An 18,547-nucleotide genomic window follows, 5' to 3' on the forward strand; every position below is an offset into this window, starting at 1 on the left:
GCTTTATTACTCGCCTTTTTCAATCGACTAGTGGAATGCCATTACAAACTGGCCATGTCATTACATTTGCGAGCAGTTTTTGAGAACTAGTCCCCCTTGAGCACATGCGGTACCATGTCTTCTCTTTGCACCTGGAAGGGATGCCAAATGTAGACCTTCTGAGTATGGGTTATGACGCAGTGGCCTCTGATCGCTGAGATCACTGGGGGATGAGATTCAGCTGGATTGGGGTGTTTCCCGTTTCACTCGTGGCCGCCTGGGAACATCTGCTGCCTTTAGCCTACATTCAGAGGATAGTGCTGCAATGACTGATGGGATATTTACCCTGTCGGTTCAAAAGTGCACACTAAGATGAAGGGCCTGGAAGATTAAGAACAGCTTTACATCTCTCTCCCGCTGCGAATGCGCAATTGTCTGTGTTTGAGAAGTTCTGACAGTCCTTACAACTTTCTCTGTGACATTCATAAATGTGATGCTGAAACCATTAGGGCTTCCCGTGTTCATTATGGGAAGATTTCACTGTGAATAATGATGTTATTAATCAATCTTCAGATGAAATGCTGTAGTTTATGTACACTGTGTTCTCCCAGATACACAAGAGGAATATGGGAGACAGCCAGAAAGCAGACTTAACCACTGTTGTAATTTTTGCTGCCTGTGGCATGTTTAAAAAGAGGCTTATAATAATTGTTCTGCATTTCTATGAGAAAATACCAGAGGGTTTGAATTCTTTCCCCTCCATCTTCCTGGCCCTTTGGGAGTTGTTTGTCTCATACCGCCCCCTCATACATTTAGCTTGGCTGCAAGAAATTCAAAAAGTCTTTGAGGAATGCATGCGTATCGCAAGGTTATGGTTTCACTTGGCGTCCATCTCTCTAGGTCTCTTTAGCTCATTGGTTTTTTTGAGATTCATTCGATTGTCTCATACATCTCCTCCTCATCAGTGACCGCCAGATCTGCTAAATCTGTCCAGCTGAGTTCCCTTATGACATGATCATCTTCAGCCGTCGTCTTCAAACACAACACGGCTACGTTGAGCATATAGAAACTGCCAAACAATGGGCTGTTATTGCTACATGATGAAAACAATATTGCATTTATCAAAACTAAAAAATCTTGAAATGTTTCAGTTGCAATAGATTTAAGATGCTTTGTTTTATCATAAGTAGTTGGGTGGAGAAATTCACCCAGTTCTCTCATGATTTTTTCATATGTTCCAAATTTCAAGTATTCATTCACTGAAACATCTTAAAGTCCCCCTGTAGTCAATAATCTTATCACTTAAAACTCATCTTTGATCACCAAAATGACATATTTAAAAAATAATCCTGTGAAAATAGCTTGAATGCTACTCGGTTCAATTTTGTATATGTGGGTTCATGAATATGCAAATGAGCCCCGCCTCCACTCACTCACTCAGCTCAGAGACCCACTCGCTCAACTTTTACTCAAGTTACTGTAGTAAACGCTGCACAAAGGTATCGCTCTTTACAGCGTCAGACACATAACAGTAATTAATATGATTAGCCTTTAGCTACGTTATCAAACAGCTAATAATGCTAATGTTGAGACTCTGCTTCGGAGCAGTTTCAGTTAATGATATGCTAAAGCCCGTCCACACGTTGACATGATTGGATACAAGGTAGTTTGTGTTGTCAGAAACACCAGCGATTTTAAAGCGCATTTTTGATTCGTCTTTGGTTCACTGCAGTTTTAAAGAGAAAATACTCAGCAATGGCGTTGATTTGTCTTAAAGCAGATTAAAAACTCCAGATAGACATAAACAGCAATAAAAACTTGATTTTCACCTGGGTCTTTGGGTCTTTAACATCCATGATGGCTGTCTTTTGCACACTGGTTCATGAACGCATCATTTTTTTCAGTTGTTAATCTAATCCTGTTCACAAAACAGGTCTGGTTAAAAGTATTTGTATGGAGGACTGGGAGTGACACTTAAATATAAAATGAAGGCATAAGTACCCTAACAAGTGAACTGTCTAATGGAATAAACAAATCTGACCCCAGAAACCTCACACCGCAAGAGGTCAGCACATTTGTCCGTCTTGAACTTGACCCTGAGAAGGTCACATGGCAGCGAGGTAGGATCTTGTGCTATTGCGTAACTCATTTGGCAAATAAAGAAAGAAAAGCATTTGATAGATTGACAGAGAATAGGAATTGGTAAATGTTTCTTTTTTTTAATTAATTTACTATTTTATTATTTAACTACATTTTAAAACAAAAGAAATTAGAGAAAATTAAATATATAGTTGTTTATTAATTTTTCAATTTAAAATGTAATTATTTTTTTTAACTTATTCCTTCTTAATTTTAAATGTCACTCCTAGTTCAGGCAATTTATAGTGCACCAGTCATGTAGACTGCATTTATGGTGCTTTTACAGTATGTCGTTTTTGAAGCATTAAAAGTGTCGGCCCCCATTTATTGTAATTGCATGGAAATGATGACTAGTACATCCTTTATTTCTTCCTTTTTGTGTTTAATGGGAGAATGTCGGTCATATAGGGACGAGAATGAGTGACTGAGGTAGAAACGCAGTCTTTTGGTTCCTTTTTATTCTTGAATTCAAATTGTGTTTTCCTGTTTCCAATAGTTGTTGATACCAATGACCGATTTCTGCGCAAGATCACTGTTGGCCAGGCCGCCACAGAAAAAGGCCATGCTCGCCAGGTACGTGCTTCATACTTCTGATTCAACTAACCAACACTTAATCGTGATGCATTGCAGTTTTGTCACTTTTCCTGAATAAATCCCTCTTTCACTTACCGTATATTTCCCCTAACTGGAATCGAAGTCCTGCAGTACGTCAACTGCTGTCAGAAATAATAACTTTTAAACCAAATCAGGCTGATAACCGCCTGCTCCTCAATGGGAAACAGTCTAAGTAAAAGCAAATGTAAAAATAAAAATAAAAAATAAAAAAAAGTGTTATTACGCGCATAGCAAACCCTCTGAGCTGGCCAAGCATTTGCTTGCATTCATCTCCCTTCCACTGTACCAAAACCACTAAAATGTGCAATACAGCACAGCACTTTTGTTCTTGAGAGATATACGGTACACTATATGAGTGTTCTGGACAGACCACAAGAGTGTGTGTGTGTGTTTGAAATTGAAAACAAGTGCACTTAAGCGTGTTACCTCAAGCTTTGCAAACATTGACTCAGATCAGCTCAGCAATTAGGGTGCTGTAAATGCACTTAAATGGCAAGAAATGATGACACAAATGGTGTGTGTTAAGCGGCCCATCTCTCCTGATAAGGCATCTGGCCACCACTCCTCTGCTCCCAGCTGTTTTATTGGGGGAGTATTTATTAGCTGAGAGTTAAACCAGGACAGCTCGGTTTAAGTCCAGCTGGGGTTGTCTTGGACACATGTGGGAGCAGTTTACTGTATGTGATAAAGAACCAGACTTGGCAGATTTTGCATGTGTGTGTCTGAGTCTGACAAATCTCTCCACTGTCCATATCCTGATGCTTCGTTTAGATGGAATTCACCTAAATCATCACTGTGTCCTGGTCAGTATGTGATCTTTCCCCTCTTGTTCTCATAGACCCAGTTTGATATTGCGGTGGCCAGCGAGATCATGGCTATCCTTGCTCTGACAGATGGATTGGCTGACATGCGGGCCAGACTGGGGCGGATGGTTGTGGGCAGCAGCAGAAACGGCAAGCCGATCACTGCAGATGACTTGGTGTGTGTGTGTGTGTGTGTGTGTGTGTGTGTGTTTGTGTGTGTGTGTGTGTGGGCATGTTTTTGTGACATATGAGGACACAAATGTGTATACTGACATGGGTATTACAAGGAGAGGGTGAAATATGAGGGCATTGGTCATGTCCTCACTTTTCAAAATGCAGGATGACTTTTTTTGAGAAAGTAAAAATGCTGAATGTTTCCTGTGATGGGTAGGTTTAGGGGCAGGGGCAGTGTAAGGGGATAGAAAATACGGTTTGTACGGTATAAAAACCATTACGCCTATGGAGAGTCCCTGTAAACCACATAGACCAACATGCGTGTGTGTGTGTGTGTGTGTGAGCGAAAAGCAAAGCTGTCTGGAGAAATTTAATTCTTTTACTCAGCAAGAATGTATTAAATTGATCAAAAGAGAGAGTAAAGAGACTTAACATATAAAGTTTATTTTTCAAATTAATCCTGTTCTTTTCTGTTCATCAAAAAGTCCTAATTAATGTATCATAAGGGTACCAAATCAGCATATGGAGTGAAGACTAGAGTAATGATGCTGAAAATTCAGCTTTGAGAACCACATGAACAAATTACATTTTAAAATATATTAAAATAATATATACACTGCTCAAAAAAAAAATGTAAGGGCACACGTTAATGAAATATTCAATTTGAAAATCTTTATTTACATTCTATAATTTGTTAAGAACATCAATGGCATCAATGCCTTCATCGTCTAAAAACTGCCTACACACTCTAGCCACATGAGGCCAGGCATTATGCACCAGGAGGAACCCAGGACCATCATATGGTCTGACATTGGCTCTGAGGATTTCATCCCGGTAACTAACAGCAGTAAGGGAACCATTGGCTAGCAAGTGGAGCTCTGTGCGACCCTCCAAGGATATTCCTCCCCAGACCATTACTGACCCGTCGCAAAACCGGTCATGCTGGATGATGTTGCACGCTGTATATCATTCCCCATGGCATCTCCAGACTCTTTCACATCTGTCACACATGCTCAGTGTGAACCTGCTCTCATCCGTGAAGAGAACGGGACGCCAATGACAGATTTTAATTTTGGTGTTCTGTGGAAAACGGCAATCGAGCTGCACGGTGCTGAGCTATAAGCACAGGTCCCACTAGAGGACGTCAGGCCCTCACGCCACCCTCAGGAAGTTTGTTTCTGACAGTTTGGTCAGAAACATGCACACCAGTATCCTGCTGGAGGTCATTTTGTAGGGCTCTGGCATTGCTCGTCTTGTTCCTCTTCACTTAAAGGAGGATCCTATCGGTCATGTTGCTGGGTTGTTGCGCTTCTACGTCCCTGTCAGCTCTCCTTGTGTAACGGCCTGGTATTTCCTCCATGCTCTTGGAACTGTGCTGGGAAACACATCAAACCTCCTTGCGACAGCACGGATGAATGTGCCATCCTACTCTGCAGAAAATGCATTTCTTACTTAGTGTTTTTGTCTTGTTTCTGGTCTAAATTTCTACAAATTCTTACATTAAGAAACATTTACTAGACAAGTAAAAATTATTGTCTTGTTTTGGGGGGGAAAATACTCAAAATTAAGAGAGTTTTTGCTTAAAATAAGCTAAATAATCTGCCAATGGGGTAAGTAAAATAATGCCGTTTTAAGATTATTTTACTTACCCCATTGGCAGATTATTTTGCTTATTTTAAGCAAACACTCTCTTAATTTTGAGTATTTTTTTTTCCAAAACACAGTTGCTTTTGCTTTAAGATTTTTTAGATGTTTGGACTAGAAACAAGACAAAAATACTAAGTAAGAAAAGCATTTTTTGCAGTGTAGAGGAACTCTTCCGCCACATGCTACAGACAGTGACAAGGACAATACAAAATCCATAACTAAAGACAAATCAGTCAGGAAGAATAAGCAGAGAGCTATTGTCTCTGGCCACCACCTCCAGTGCACCTGTTGTCAGTTTCATGTGCACCAAAGCAGGTGAAATTGATTCACAGTACTTCATAATTGGACAGATTGCTATCCCTGAAGTATTGACTTGGTGTTATACTGTGATGATTTAAGTGTTCCCTTAATTTTTTGAGCAGTGTATATAATAATGTTGCCTGGGTTTCAAAAAACAGCAGTGTCTCTTACAGTTTATTTAGTCATTCTACATTCACAACATTCAGCAAAAGCTATATATTTTGACATTTTGCTTTGCTCTTTGGTTCTCTTAGGGTGTAACCGGGGCTTTGGCAGTCCTCATGAAAGATGCTATCAAACCTACACTGATGCAGACACTGGAGGTGAGACCTCTTCCCTGTTCCTGTACCCCAAACTCTCTGTATCTTTTTCACAGTCGCTCGCTTGTGTGCTATTTTTCTTATTCTGTCTCCCACACACATCCACACATAACTGTCCTATCTTGATGGAAACTCCCAAACTTGATACTCTCAGCGTTGGTGAAGTGATAGGATATTAGAGGCATGACAGAAAGCACACAGTCCTACAGTAACGCATGCACATCTGGTTTTAGTTTTGGCTCAGTGGGAGTGTGTCTCTCTTTTGACTATCAAACCCTGAACACCACGAGAAAACTGGAAATGAGAAATAGACAGTGGTGAAAAGCCTGATTGTTGGAATGCCTTTCATCATATTTATGGCTTTTAAACATGCTAATGACTAGTGATTGATGTTTAGTGTTTACGGGCGTATGTTTTTGCGTGTGACATCCATAGGAGTTGCATGTTTGTGGAGAGAGCCACAGAATTGCTTTGTGAAACCTTTCCTGCCTGGTTTCCTGTTTCTTCTGTGAAGAGGAATCATATCAGAACAAACCAGGCAGCAAAGGGTTGTGGGAATATTTCTCTGGGCTATAATGTCCCTTCTGGGATTGGGATGTATGGGAGTGTGTGTGAATAAGTGAGAGAGAAAGCGAGTGAACGCTTTAACGAGAATATGCTGCATGTGTCCACAGATTTATCTAAATAATCCTGTTTGATTGACAGCAGACAAAAGAAAATGAGATTTGTCTCTGATGGATTGATATTAAAGGGATAGTACACCCAAAGATGAAAATTAGCCCATGATTTACTCACCCTCAAGTCATTCTAAGTATATATGACATTCTTCTTTCAGATGAACACAATCAGAGTTATATTTAAGAATGTCCTGGCTTTTCCAAGTTTTATAATGGCAGTGAATGGAGGATGAGATTTTGGATGGGGGATGTAGGAGTAGCGTAAGCTCACAGTTCAAACAAATAGTGCTGTGCCTTAAACTCAATTTCCTACACATTTCTCTTTAAAAATACTCGTTTTAGACTTCTAGTTCATGAACAGTGTTTTGTTTTGCCCTTTCCTCTGTGCTTTTGCATTCGTCAATATGTCATGCGTCAGGTCAAGGGTTACTCTTTCGCCATAAATCGATGTGTACGGCCGTCTGTCGGAAACTAGTTATTTTAGTTTGTAAAGTTTTAAATATGGATATTTTGCTTACAAAAGTGCATCATTTCACTTCAGAAGGCCTTTATTAACTCCCCAGAGCCGTATGGAGCAGTTATATGATGGATAGATGCACTTTTTGGGACATTTTTTAACTCCGATTGTGTTTGGCTTAAAGAAGAATGTCATATACACATAGGATGGCTTGAGTGTGAGTAAATCATGGGATAATTTTCATTTCTAGGTGAACTATCCCTTGAACTGATTTTTTATACTATGTTAGCTGCAGTTTAGGGACAATTGTCCCCAGCTAAATTTGACAAGGCTAGGGTTAAAAATTTGAAATGGTATTATTTTATGGGTAGGGTTTAAAAGTATACCGCTACTCAGGATTTGCTTGGCCAAGTAAACCATTTGTTTGTTTGATGCTGAGAGAAACACCACTTTTATTCTGAAAAGGCAGCATTAAATTGATCAAAAGTCACCGTAAAGATGTTTAAATTTCTATAAACTGTTATTTTGAACTTCATCTCAGAATCCTTAAATCTCAGCAAAAAAATTTGTCTGCACAACAGCTTTCAACGTTGATACTAAAAAAAATTTCAGAATCAAATTGTAGTTTAACATTGAAGTCATTCGAGTCAATAACTACATAATCAGTACAAACATCAAAATAAGGTTGATCATCTTGCCTATTAAAGAAGCATAACCAACCTGTTCCCATCTGCTTTGCTCTCTCACTTGGCCTTTCCTGTTTTGTAACGTTTCTGGCTTGGCATGCCAGATCTTTCCTCTTTTCCACATTCACAGGGCAAAGGGCTCCAATCTTTCCCTTTCCAGTTTTTCTGATATTGGAATATTATTATTTTTTTTACTTTTCCAGAATACAGTTCACTGGAAAACCATACACACTCTTTCCATCAATCCTTCTTTCACTTTGACCTGTTGATAAACTGCCACTGATGTACATTTTTTTTGTTATATAAGCCACATGTGCAATAAGTCCATTTGTGAAATATCCTGATTACTAAATATTCCATGTTCAAATGTTAGTGGTAGTATAGCAGTTGGGGAAAAACAGCAACTCAGCCACGATGTGGTTGGCCATGTAAAATCACAGAACGGGGTCAGCGCATGCTGAGGGTCACAAAGCGCAGAAGTCGCCAACTTCCTGCAGAGTCAATAGCTACAGACCTCCAAACGTCATGTGGTCTTCAGATGAGCTCAAGAACAGTGTGTAGAGAGCTTCATGGAATGGGTTTCCATGGCCGAGCAGCCTTACATCACCAAGAGCAATGCAAAGTGTGGGATGCAGTGGCATATAAAGCAGCCGCCCCTGGACTCTAGAGCAGTGGAGACGTGTTCTCTGGAGTGACCAATCGCGTTCTCTGTCTGACAATCCCATTGACGAGTCTGGGTTTGGCGGTTACCAGGAGAATGGGACTTGCCTGACTTCATTGTTTAAAGTTTGGATTATGGTGTGTCATTGTTTTTTAGAGGTTGGGCTTGACCCCTTAGTTCCAGTGAAAGGAACTCGAAATGCCTCAGCATATCAAGACATTTTGGACAATTTCATGCTCCCAACTTTGTGGGACCAGTTTGGGGATGGCCCTCTCCTGACACTGTCCCAGCACTGGGAAGGTATGTGTGGGGGTTCATCATTTGTATTGACAGTAAAAATTATCCAGCAGCTGAGTTACAGAAAAACTACCCAGCACTGGGTAAAAATATGAAAAATAACATTACCCAGCAGGCTTAACCCAGCATTTTTTAGTCTACAAGCTAAATAACAAATTTATGTCCTGCTGTTTCTGAAAATGCTTTTTAATAATGAATCAAATAAATCATAAAAATAGTTTTTTTTAAACAAATGTATTAAAGTGAACAGAATCAATTTGATTGATCTCAGGGCTCTAGCAGGCTTGTGTTACTAATATTTTAATGTCTCAAAGTGAACTTGGTTCCCTTACCTCACTTGACTCGTCTTTTTGGCCCTTTGAGTCTCCAAAGGTGATGTGCGAGTGTATCTGCACCTGCAGAGTAGTGGAAGGGGGATGCCGTGATAAGAGTTCATGTAAATAAAGGAAGGTTGTCTCCATTGATGAAGAGCATTTTTTCTGCAGCCTTCCATCCTTTTCCTGAATTTAAATGACTTCACCATCACTCCATTCTTTGTTTTGTATGTACTGCCTTCCATCTTCCTGCACTCTCTCCTTCCTGTCCCTTCAGCTGTCAATGTATGTGGTGTCGCTTTTCAGAGTTTGGGAAGTTACAGAGGACCTCAGGGTCATCAGTTCAAACCACACATTTTCACTGAGATTAAAATGCCTTCTGGCTGATGATGATACAACAGACTTTCAGAATGATTAGCTTTTACTGTAGTTGAAGATACAATGGAGCTAACGTACAAGTTTACAGCTTGTATTGTCAGTCACCAGCTCTTTGCAATTTCGACTTTAGTTTTCTGGTAATCTTGAGGCACAGTGTGTGCTAATGTGTGGTATTTTGAAATGCAGGTCTGGCTTGGTTTGCACTGATATTGTTTGTCTTTGTCATGTCAGGGTACTCCCGTGTTTGTGCATGCTGGACCTTTTGCTAACATCGCCCATGGAAACTCCTCTGTCTTGGCAGACAAGTTGGCTCTTAAACTGGTTGGAGAAGAAGGCTATGTTGGTGGGTGCACACACACACAAACAAACACATTCAGTCGCACACCACTGTGTTTGCTTTTTATAGTCGCATGCTTTCATTGACTAGAGACAAAGGCTATGCTGGGGGTAAGTTACAACAGGTTCAAACCAGACTCCTGCTCATGAGTGGTCGCACATGCTCATTGGCCTCTACAGCTTTAATAAAATCACAAAGGACTGATCACCTTACATAATCTGATCACCATTATCAACCAACAATTGTAGGGCCCTATGAAATGCACTTTTTTTTCTTCCATTTATCAAAAATTTGATGACGTGCCGCGTTAAACAGTAAATTCTGATTTCCAGACACATTTTCTGTATCGTGGATATCCTAGGGCCCTACAATTAATAAATAGTATAAACACAATGAAATATAATTACATGATATTCAGTATTGTATGTAATTGAAAATATTAAGTATATAAAACATTTCTGTTTAAAAGTTGGTTAATATGTCTCTTATACTCACCAAGACTGCACTTATTTGATCAAAAATGGAGTAATTTTCAAATTACTTTCAATATTTTCAAAAATATTCAAATTTAATATAACTGTTTTCTATTTTAATACATTTGAATATGCATTTTATTTCTGTGACGGACAAGAAACATTTTCAGTATCATTACTCTAGTCTTCAGTGTCACATGATCCTTTAGAAATCATTTTAATGTTCTGATTTGGTGTTCATAAAACATTTATTATTATTATTATCAATGTTCAATCAGCAGTTGTGCTGCTTCATATTTTAGTGGAAACAATGATACTATTTATCAAAGATTCATGTAAAAAAGTAAGTTCAAAAGAACAGCATTTATGACTTTTGTAACATTAGAAGTGTCTTTACTGTCACTTTTGATCAATTTAATGCATTCTTGCTGAAATAAGTATTAATTTCCTCCCCAAAAAAGGTCTTAACCCAAACCTGGGAATGGTAGTGTATCATTTTGACTTGCACATGTAGCAACTTGCATTAGGGTATTTTTTTTTTTTAGACTTAGAAGCTAATCAGTTAATGTTATTCTAAGTGGGATGTTTAAGTGGGTAATTGGCTTGTGGCATGCCTTGTTGTTATGCTAAACTGTGGAAGAAAACAAGAAAGGTTTAATTTTTAACAATTTATGGCTTTGGTTATACTTTAAGACGACAATAATTAATAATTAATTGATATAATAAATAATAAAATACAATTACATTTAATTTGGAATTTGGTACAACATTGAATTCTTTATCTTAAAACCCAGAAGAATTTTTTGCTGTTGTTTTTTTTTAAAGCTCAATCCAACTAATCCTCTTAGTGTTGGCACACCTGAACATACAGGCCTGTAACTAACACACACACACACACACACACACACACACACACACACACACACACACACACGTCGTGTTTCCATGCTTTATGGAGACTTTCCATAGGCGTAATGGATTTCATACTGTACAAACTGTACATCCTATCCCCCCACACTGCCCCTGCCCCTAAACCTACCCATCACAGGAAACATTCTTCATTTTTACTTTCTCGAAAAAAATCCTTATGTGTGATTTATAAGATGTTTTCCTCATGGGGACCTAAAAATGTCCCCACAAGGACAAGGATTTCGGATATTGCCATCTTTGTGGGGACATTTTGTCCCCATAACGTAGGGATTACCAGGCCACACACACACACACACACATACACACACACACACACACACACACACACACACACACACACACACTATAGCCACTACTCAAAACTTTCTGCATTTTTACATTTTCAAAAAAAAACATTGTGCATGATTCATAAGCTTGTTTCCTCATGGAAACCTCAATTTAGTTCCCGAAAGTGACACGAGTCCCCATGAGTCAGTGTGCATTCAGATTGAAGTCCTCACCGTGATAGAAACACATGAACACACACACAATTTATTTTTCCATCTCTCCTTCACTTTATCACATCCTCTTTCCATTTTTCTCTTATTCCTTTGCTCCTCTCGTTCCCTTTTATTCCCCGTCCCTCCCTCCCCTGCTCAACGACATGCCCCAGACACTAAAAGAATGCTGGGAATGGCGGAGGCCCTGTGGTCCACGCTAAGAGCAGTGTAAGCATCACCCCTTCATTTAAGGACAAGCTGAAGTGTGTGAGCCCAATGAAAACACTGCTTACCAAACTGGCCAAGAGCCGTGTTGAGTTACAGCCTCTGGAATTTGAGAAGCTTTTTCTGCTAGCGTGTAAATAGTCAATTCGTTTGAAAGGGAACTTTTAGGGTCTTGCACGATTATTCGAAATATAGAAACCGAAAATGCGAATATGGCTTAGCATGATTTTATCAAATTGCAACGGCTGCGGTTTAATGAAATAAATATATGCACTGCGTGTTAAAGAGTTAAGAGTGAACAGTGTTCTTCTGCGTACAGATGTTTTCAGCATCTCAGAGCGGCTCGGTTCAAATTAAACTCCATCTCTGCATCTGCTCTGAGTTTGGCTCACTTATAACATGCATTTGGGAATGCAGCAAGCGGCAGCCATCTTCTCAACATCTTCTCAAACTTGTAATAAGCAACTGGCTGTTGACAATAAAGAGATGCCTTAAGGGCTACAGTGGTTTTCTTTAAAAATAAAAGTTTGATGGTTTAATGTTTTAATATGAAGAAATTAAGTAATAATAATCATACTACTGTGATTAGGGGCCAAGCTTCTTCCGCTTTTGAAGTCTATTGTAGCCCCATAGAACCGCTTGTGTTAAAGTTATGAGATTTCTTTGGCGCACTGATAGAGGACAGTCTGAACGCTCACCATAGCTAATTTGGAGTCTCTGACTCAATCCCTTTAGCGCCACCAATTGTCCAAATTTGCATTTATGTTTATTATAATATAATACATTTTGAAACGTAAAGGCCGATTCCTTGGGTCAAGATGACTCAACATCATTTTACGTCTTTTTTTTCTTCTTTTTTGCCATTTAGAATTTTTGACGGTTTGTCCGATTTCCCCAAAAATGTAACCACATCATCTTCACTGTTCTTGAATAATCTGTGAACGCGAAAATTAACGTGAGGCAATCTCCCCAACACTTAAGCAAATTTGGCTGTGTCCGAAACGTGGAAAATGCTGCCTTCGGAGGGCACATTTGAAGGCAGGAAGGCATCAAGCAATGTCTGAATCTAATGTTAGCTTCACTTCCTGTCTACTAAGATACCTTCATCTGATCGATTTTTAAAGGCAGCATACATGTATCCTTCACTGCCTTTGATATCCCACAATCCTGTGCTTTCCATTCTGTAACATTTGAGCTGGGAAAATAAGATGCCGTCTGAAAGTTGCGTTTGCTGGTCAGTTGTGTGTGAATGTGTTTTTTACTAATATTTTTCACTTCTGCTGTCATTTCTAGCGAGAAATTACTAATGTAGTAATTAAATGTGTTTAGTTCTCACCAAAGCTCGCTCTATTTTGCTGTCGATCATTAAACTGCTACACTGCCTCAGAAGTCTGTCCGAAATAATTTCGTGAGGTGCCTTCATGAACAAAACGCTGCCTTACAAGCCATTGTCTCATAAGGCTGGGGACACATTGCAAGCGTGCCGTGAGCGTCTCGGCTGCCTGGCGTGTCCTTTTTGATTTCGGCTCCCATGTTAACTGGTTAGAGCGTGCATACTGCCTGCGTCACACGCGCGGCTCACGCGCGGTCCGAGCCGCACGGAAAACGCGTGCATGCTTCAAATAGAAGAGACGCCTATTTTTCACGCGACACGCGAGCATATTGGAAGCGTTTCTAGGCAAAATAGCATAGGAAAAGATGTTTATATGCCATTTTGACACAAATGCATATTAATAAATGACATTTTCATGTTTGAAAGTCTGTAGGTTAACATAAATGCAGAGATAGGCCTAATTGTAATAATAAAAAACAACATAATTATCGATTTTGAAATATTAAACCTGTCAATACAGAACGAAATATTGTGTAGCCTATTTTGCCGTCAATACCATGGATAGGCTATGTATGGCCAATAGGCTGCTGCCGATGTTGTCTTTGCTGTATCAATAGGCAATATATTTATATTTAACATGAAGTATAGGGCTTCCCTGTACATTAATGGCAGCAGCAGCGCCGCGTCACACACGCTTCTGGTGTACAAAGACAGAAAACGCCAGGCAGCCGCCCCACGGCTGACACGCAGCAGAAACGCCACGCTTGCAGTGTGTCTCCGGCCTAAGGCAGCGAGGCAACGAGTCAGCTGCCTAGGTTTTCGGACGCAGCCTTGGTGTGTGTTATGACAACCATGACCTGATTGTACCTGTACAGTTGCGGCGCAGCGCAACCAGGTGTTCAGGAGATATAAAAAAAATAGTTTTTTTTTGCTTTTAACTATCGAATGCTTTGGTCAAAAATCACAAAACTGGTCTCTTTAGATTTGATGCAGCACACATAGTCGAATGACACCCAAGTTTCTCAATTCGGCCATTTTGAATTTTGCCATAAAGTGCTATATTTCACGAATGCATTGCCGTTTAGTTACAAAACTCGGCATGTGTCCTCGGCACTATGCCCTGAAGGTACTCAAAAAGTTTTGAGGCAGCGGCTCACCTTGTGTTCAAAATTACATTTCCAAAAATGTTGATAACTTTTCCTATTGTAATGAGCCTATTGTAAAATGTAGCCTATTGTAAACTAGTCTTCATAGATTCCTTGGGGCATGCCGAGCACATAGATACCAATTTTTCCACAGTACTGGCAAAAGTTATCGATTTTGTGTTGATAGGCGAACCCTTTTTCATATACCACAGCAACAAAAGTTCATGGCATGATGCCAAAATGACTCTGAGGCTGTATGTCTGCAATAACAGCGCCATCACAGCGCCACCTGCTGGTCAAAAGTAACAAACCTTTAAATCAAATTACTAATGATTGTATTAATGATTTTTCTGCCATTCGCCTGAAGGTATCTAAATATGTCTTTAATTGCTCATTGTTGCAGTTCTGATGCTCCCAGCCATGTTTGCATGACTTATCGTGTGTTTGTGCGTGGCCCCTATAATTGCTTGCAGCTATATTTATTTCTATAGTCATATTGATATATACATATGATTTATTTTGAAAGACAAGGAACTAGGACCCCTCTCTCTTCTTACATTCAAAGAAATTCATATTAGACTTGGAGCATCAACATCAACAAACAGCAGGAACAGCAACAAACTCCCAGGAATGCTGGGAGTTTGTTGACTTTTGCGAGATGTTAGTGAAGAAGGGGGACGCGTGTATGCGTTACCTGGAGCCAAGGTATGTGTGGTATGTTGTGTTTTTGCTGCGGGTGAGAGGGAGGACGCTGCCTATCAGCTGATTATACACAACAGATCCGCTTCACAGGAAAACCACTGCAGTGCTCAGGAATACCAGAGCCGCATGGTAGTAACCTTTAGTCTACTCAAACTAAACTGATTACACTCAGGCCTCAGACTGATAGATGTGCTGATAAATCTGAATTCTATGAAAGTTCCTGAAGGGCGATAACATACTCCCCAACTCACATTCTCTCTCAGACCCGAGACGTCTGTAAATCTGAGCCTGACTAATGATTGTATGGCTGACACGAGGCCTGGTGATGTACACTCATTTAGAGGGAGTTTTATATAGATGGTGCTTTACTGTCCTACAGCAGCTGGTCTTCCCAAGGTCGTAAGCGTGGCCTCCAGGATAACGCTCTGATTCTGTGCTTCTTTTTTCCCTTGGCCTTTCACATACGCATACATAAGGAAAATTACAGATAACGTCAACAGTAGGCTCATTTTGTGCTTTAATACTGACAGTGGATTTTGAGGTTTAAGTTCTGTGCACCTCCTTCTAGTGTTTTAGTCAAGACCATCTAAACTTAAACCAAGGTGAGACCAAGGCAAGACCAATGAAACCGGGTCCCAGAGTGGATAAATCTGAAAAGGACAATCTTGCGTTTCCGTACAAAGTCCCACCCACCCGTTTCCCACCCACCTAAGTCCAACCCACCCAAGTACTAAATCCCTCCCACCCAAGTCCTTCCCAAGTCCCACCCACCCAAGCTCCACCCACCTATGTCATGTATATGGGGGGGAGGGGGGGGTGACAACCCCATTACTCGGAAGGGGGAGGAGCTAGAGGGATTGGACAAATTAGTATAGGGGTGAAGGCATGAGCACATTAATATCTCGTTATTTAATTACCGTATCTGCATTATTGTATGGGTGGGTTTAGGGTTGGGGTAGGTGTAGGTGTAGGCGTTAAACACATCTGTTAAGTAGCAAATGTATTTATTGTTATTTTATCGTGAGATTTTGCCTCACCTCCAACCACTGCTGTACCCCTTCTAGCCACAACTCTTCTTCTCCGTTTTTTGTGTATTTCTGATGCAGAATTACAGCGCCACACACTGGCTAGGCATGTATACTACATCGTTTTGAGTTGGTTTCAGTGATCGCGGATATTTCTTTTCTCTCCCTTCATTCATAGGCATCCCCTCCTGCCTTCCTTTCATTCTTTGTTGTTATTTGAGGACATCCATTGATATTATGCCCTTGCCTAAGCTCTACCCTAAAGCCAAGTCTTAACTAGGGATGGGTACCGAAAACCGGTATTAAACGGGCCCTGGGGGGGAATTTTGAAAGACCGTTGTATCGATAAGCTCGGACGTTATCGGTTCTGCTGTCGGTACTTTTGAAAATGCACAGAGAGAGAGAGAGAGAGAGAGAGAGAGAGAGACTTATTCCCTTTCATTTCTCCATAAAACACGATCAGTGATTGCTGTAAAATACAGACTAGCTACTGTTGGTAAATTGTGGGACGCGTTTAATAATAAAAAGAGCGATTAAAAGCACAAAAATGTCCGCAAGAGATTGTTCCCAAGTTGGTGTGCGCTCTAAAAACCGCCCGCGTCTAAACAATCAAATGTACACAAACATCTATGTCAAAATGACCGGCTTGGAGAGTCTCTTAAACACTACACAGTTTGTGTCTAAAATGGACGTAGTTATTATGAATATATTCGGGTGAGAAAATGTAGTGCATGATCTGCCTATTATCAGTCGCCTATAGATCTGCACATCTGTCTTAAAGAGGCAGCAGTGTAAATAAATCACTCACAGCTCTTGAATGAATAACTTCAGCTTTAATTAGCATTAATTTAGGCTATTTATGATAAACTATGCAGTGTTATTTTACATTTGATTACTAGAATGAATATATATATATATATATATATATATATATATATCTCTCAAAAAGTACCGATAAGAATACCGTTAAAGTACCGGGCCGATAAGCAGTATCGATAAGAGTAGTAATACCGTTAAAACCTTAACGATACCACCCCTAGTCTTAACCCTCAAACAGCCCTTTAAATGGGTGTCAGAAAGTAAGGACTGGCTAAAATTCCTCACTATGCTCACTTTGTCCTCACTCCGAAGTACATACACACATACACTACCATGGAAAAGTTTGGACACAGAATGGGAATGGGTAAGTGTGTCCAAACTTTTGACTGGTAGTACACACACACACACGCATGCACGCACGCGCAGAACCTCCGAAAATATGCCAGACCTCTCTGGTGGAAATAACAACATTACCCTTCCCATTCCCTCCTGCTCTAAAGGCCTGGGAAGTAGCACAGGAAGCTTGCAGGGTTCTGGGAAAAATGGATACGTGGAACGACTACACACATGTTTACTATTCATTGGCACATACACACATTAATGCTGACCTGTTCAAACACAAACAGTAGATGTCTCTCATACACAAAAGCGTTTGTGCTGCTCATGTGTTGAACACCAGTGTCAGCACTGATCTCTCACTCATGATGACAGTAACACATGTGGAGCACTTACATGCTCACTTAAGATGGCTCTAATTATAGCCTTATTAGAGATGAATGGCAAAAACTCTTCCTGGAATGTGGGGACAATTAGGTTTTTACATAACTGTAGGTTGCTTCCATGTGTACGTGTGAGAAAGCATGTTTATCTGGCTCTGTGCAGTGATAATAAGGCATTGATGCAGAATGTTTGTTTATATCATTATCAATTATATCATGTCTTATTTATAAAAGCTCTCAACATTGTTTGATTTCCTGATCCTTCCTTGCTCAGTGACGGAGGCTGGCTTTGGTGCGGACATTGGCATGGAGAAGTTCTTCAACATTAAGTGTCGGACGTCTGGGCTGAGGCCTGATGCTGTGGTGCTGGTAGCCACTGTACGGGCTCTGAAGATGCATGGAGGTGGACCAAATGTAAGTGTGTGTGTGTATGTGTGTGCATATTCACATGTGCATGACTGCATTAAAAAAACATTTCATATATCTGTATTTTAAAGGTTAAAGCTGGTGTACCACTGCCCAAAGAATATATCGATGAGGTAAGCAGGTTTATTTCCCAATCTTGCTTCAAATTACCATATTTGTAGATTTAGTTTGTTGATTTAGGGATTTTAATTTAGTAAGAACATGATGTTCTTTCTTTTTTAACCCTAAAAATGGCAAGAGCATAGAGAAATCAGAAAAATAATGTATTGCTATTTTCCATCTTCTTAGGACACAGAATACAATTCGATTTTTTTTGTTTTTGTTTATTTTATTTTGAAATAAGAACTGTAATGAATTGCATCATTAACATGAAAAAATGTAAAAATAATTACATTTTAACATAAAAAAATGATGTATGAATAATCAAGTAAACCCAAGTTGCTTCAGTCCTGTAAATGTTCATCTTACATTTATTTATTTTTACATT

The 18,547-nt window shown here is 39.8% G+C and overlaps 1 protein-coding gene across 1 annotated transcript in view; it reads left to right on the forward strand.

Moving 5' to 3' along the window:
- mthfd1l (methylenetetrahydrofolate dehydrogenase (NADP+ dependent) 1 like) overlaps window positions 1-18,547 on the forward strand; it is a 57,648-nt gene that overhangs the window by 22,717 nt on the left and 16,384 nt on the right. Inside the window, exons 17-22 of the mRNA XM_067418453.1 lie at window positions 2,615-2,691; window positions 3,572-3,712; window positions 5,912-5,980; window positions 9,679-9,790; window positions 17,909-18,048; window positions 18,132-18,173. Coding sequence (XP_067274554.1) covers window positions 2,615-2,691; window positions 3,572-3,712; window positions 5,912-5,980; window positions 9,679-9,790; window positions 17,909-18,048; window positions 18,132-18,173 — 581 coding nt within the window. The remainder of the gene's footprint in view (window positions 1-2,614; window positions 2,692-3,571; window positions 3,713-5,911; window positions 5,981-9,678; window positions 9,791-17,908; window positions 18,049-18,131; window positions 18,174-18,547) is intronic.

This window comes from Pseudorasbora parva, chromosome 15 (genome assembly GCF_024679245.1).
Source record: "Pseudorasbora parva isolate DD20220531a chromosome 15, ASM2467924v1, whole genome shotgun sequence".
NCBI lineage: Eukaryota > Metazoa > Chordata > Actinopteri > Cypriniformes > Gobionidae > Pseudorasbora > Pseudorasbora parva.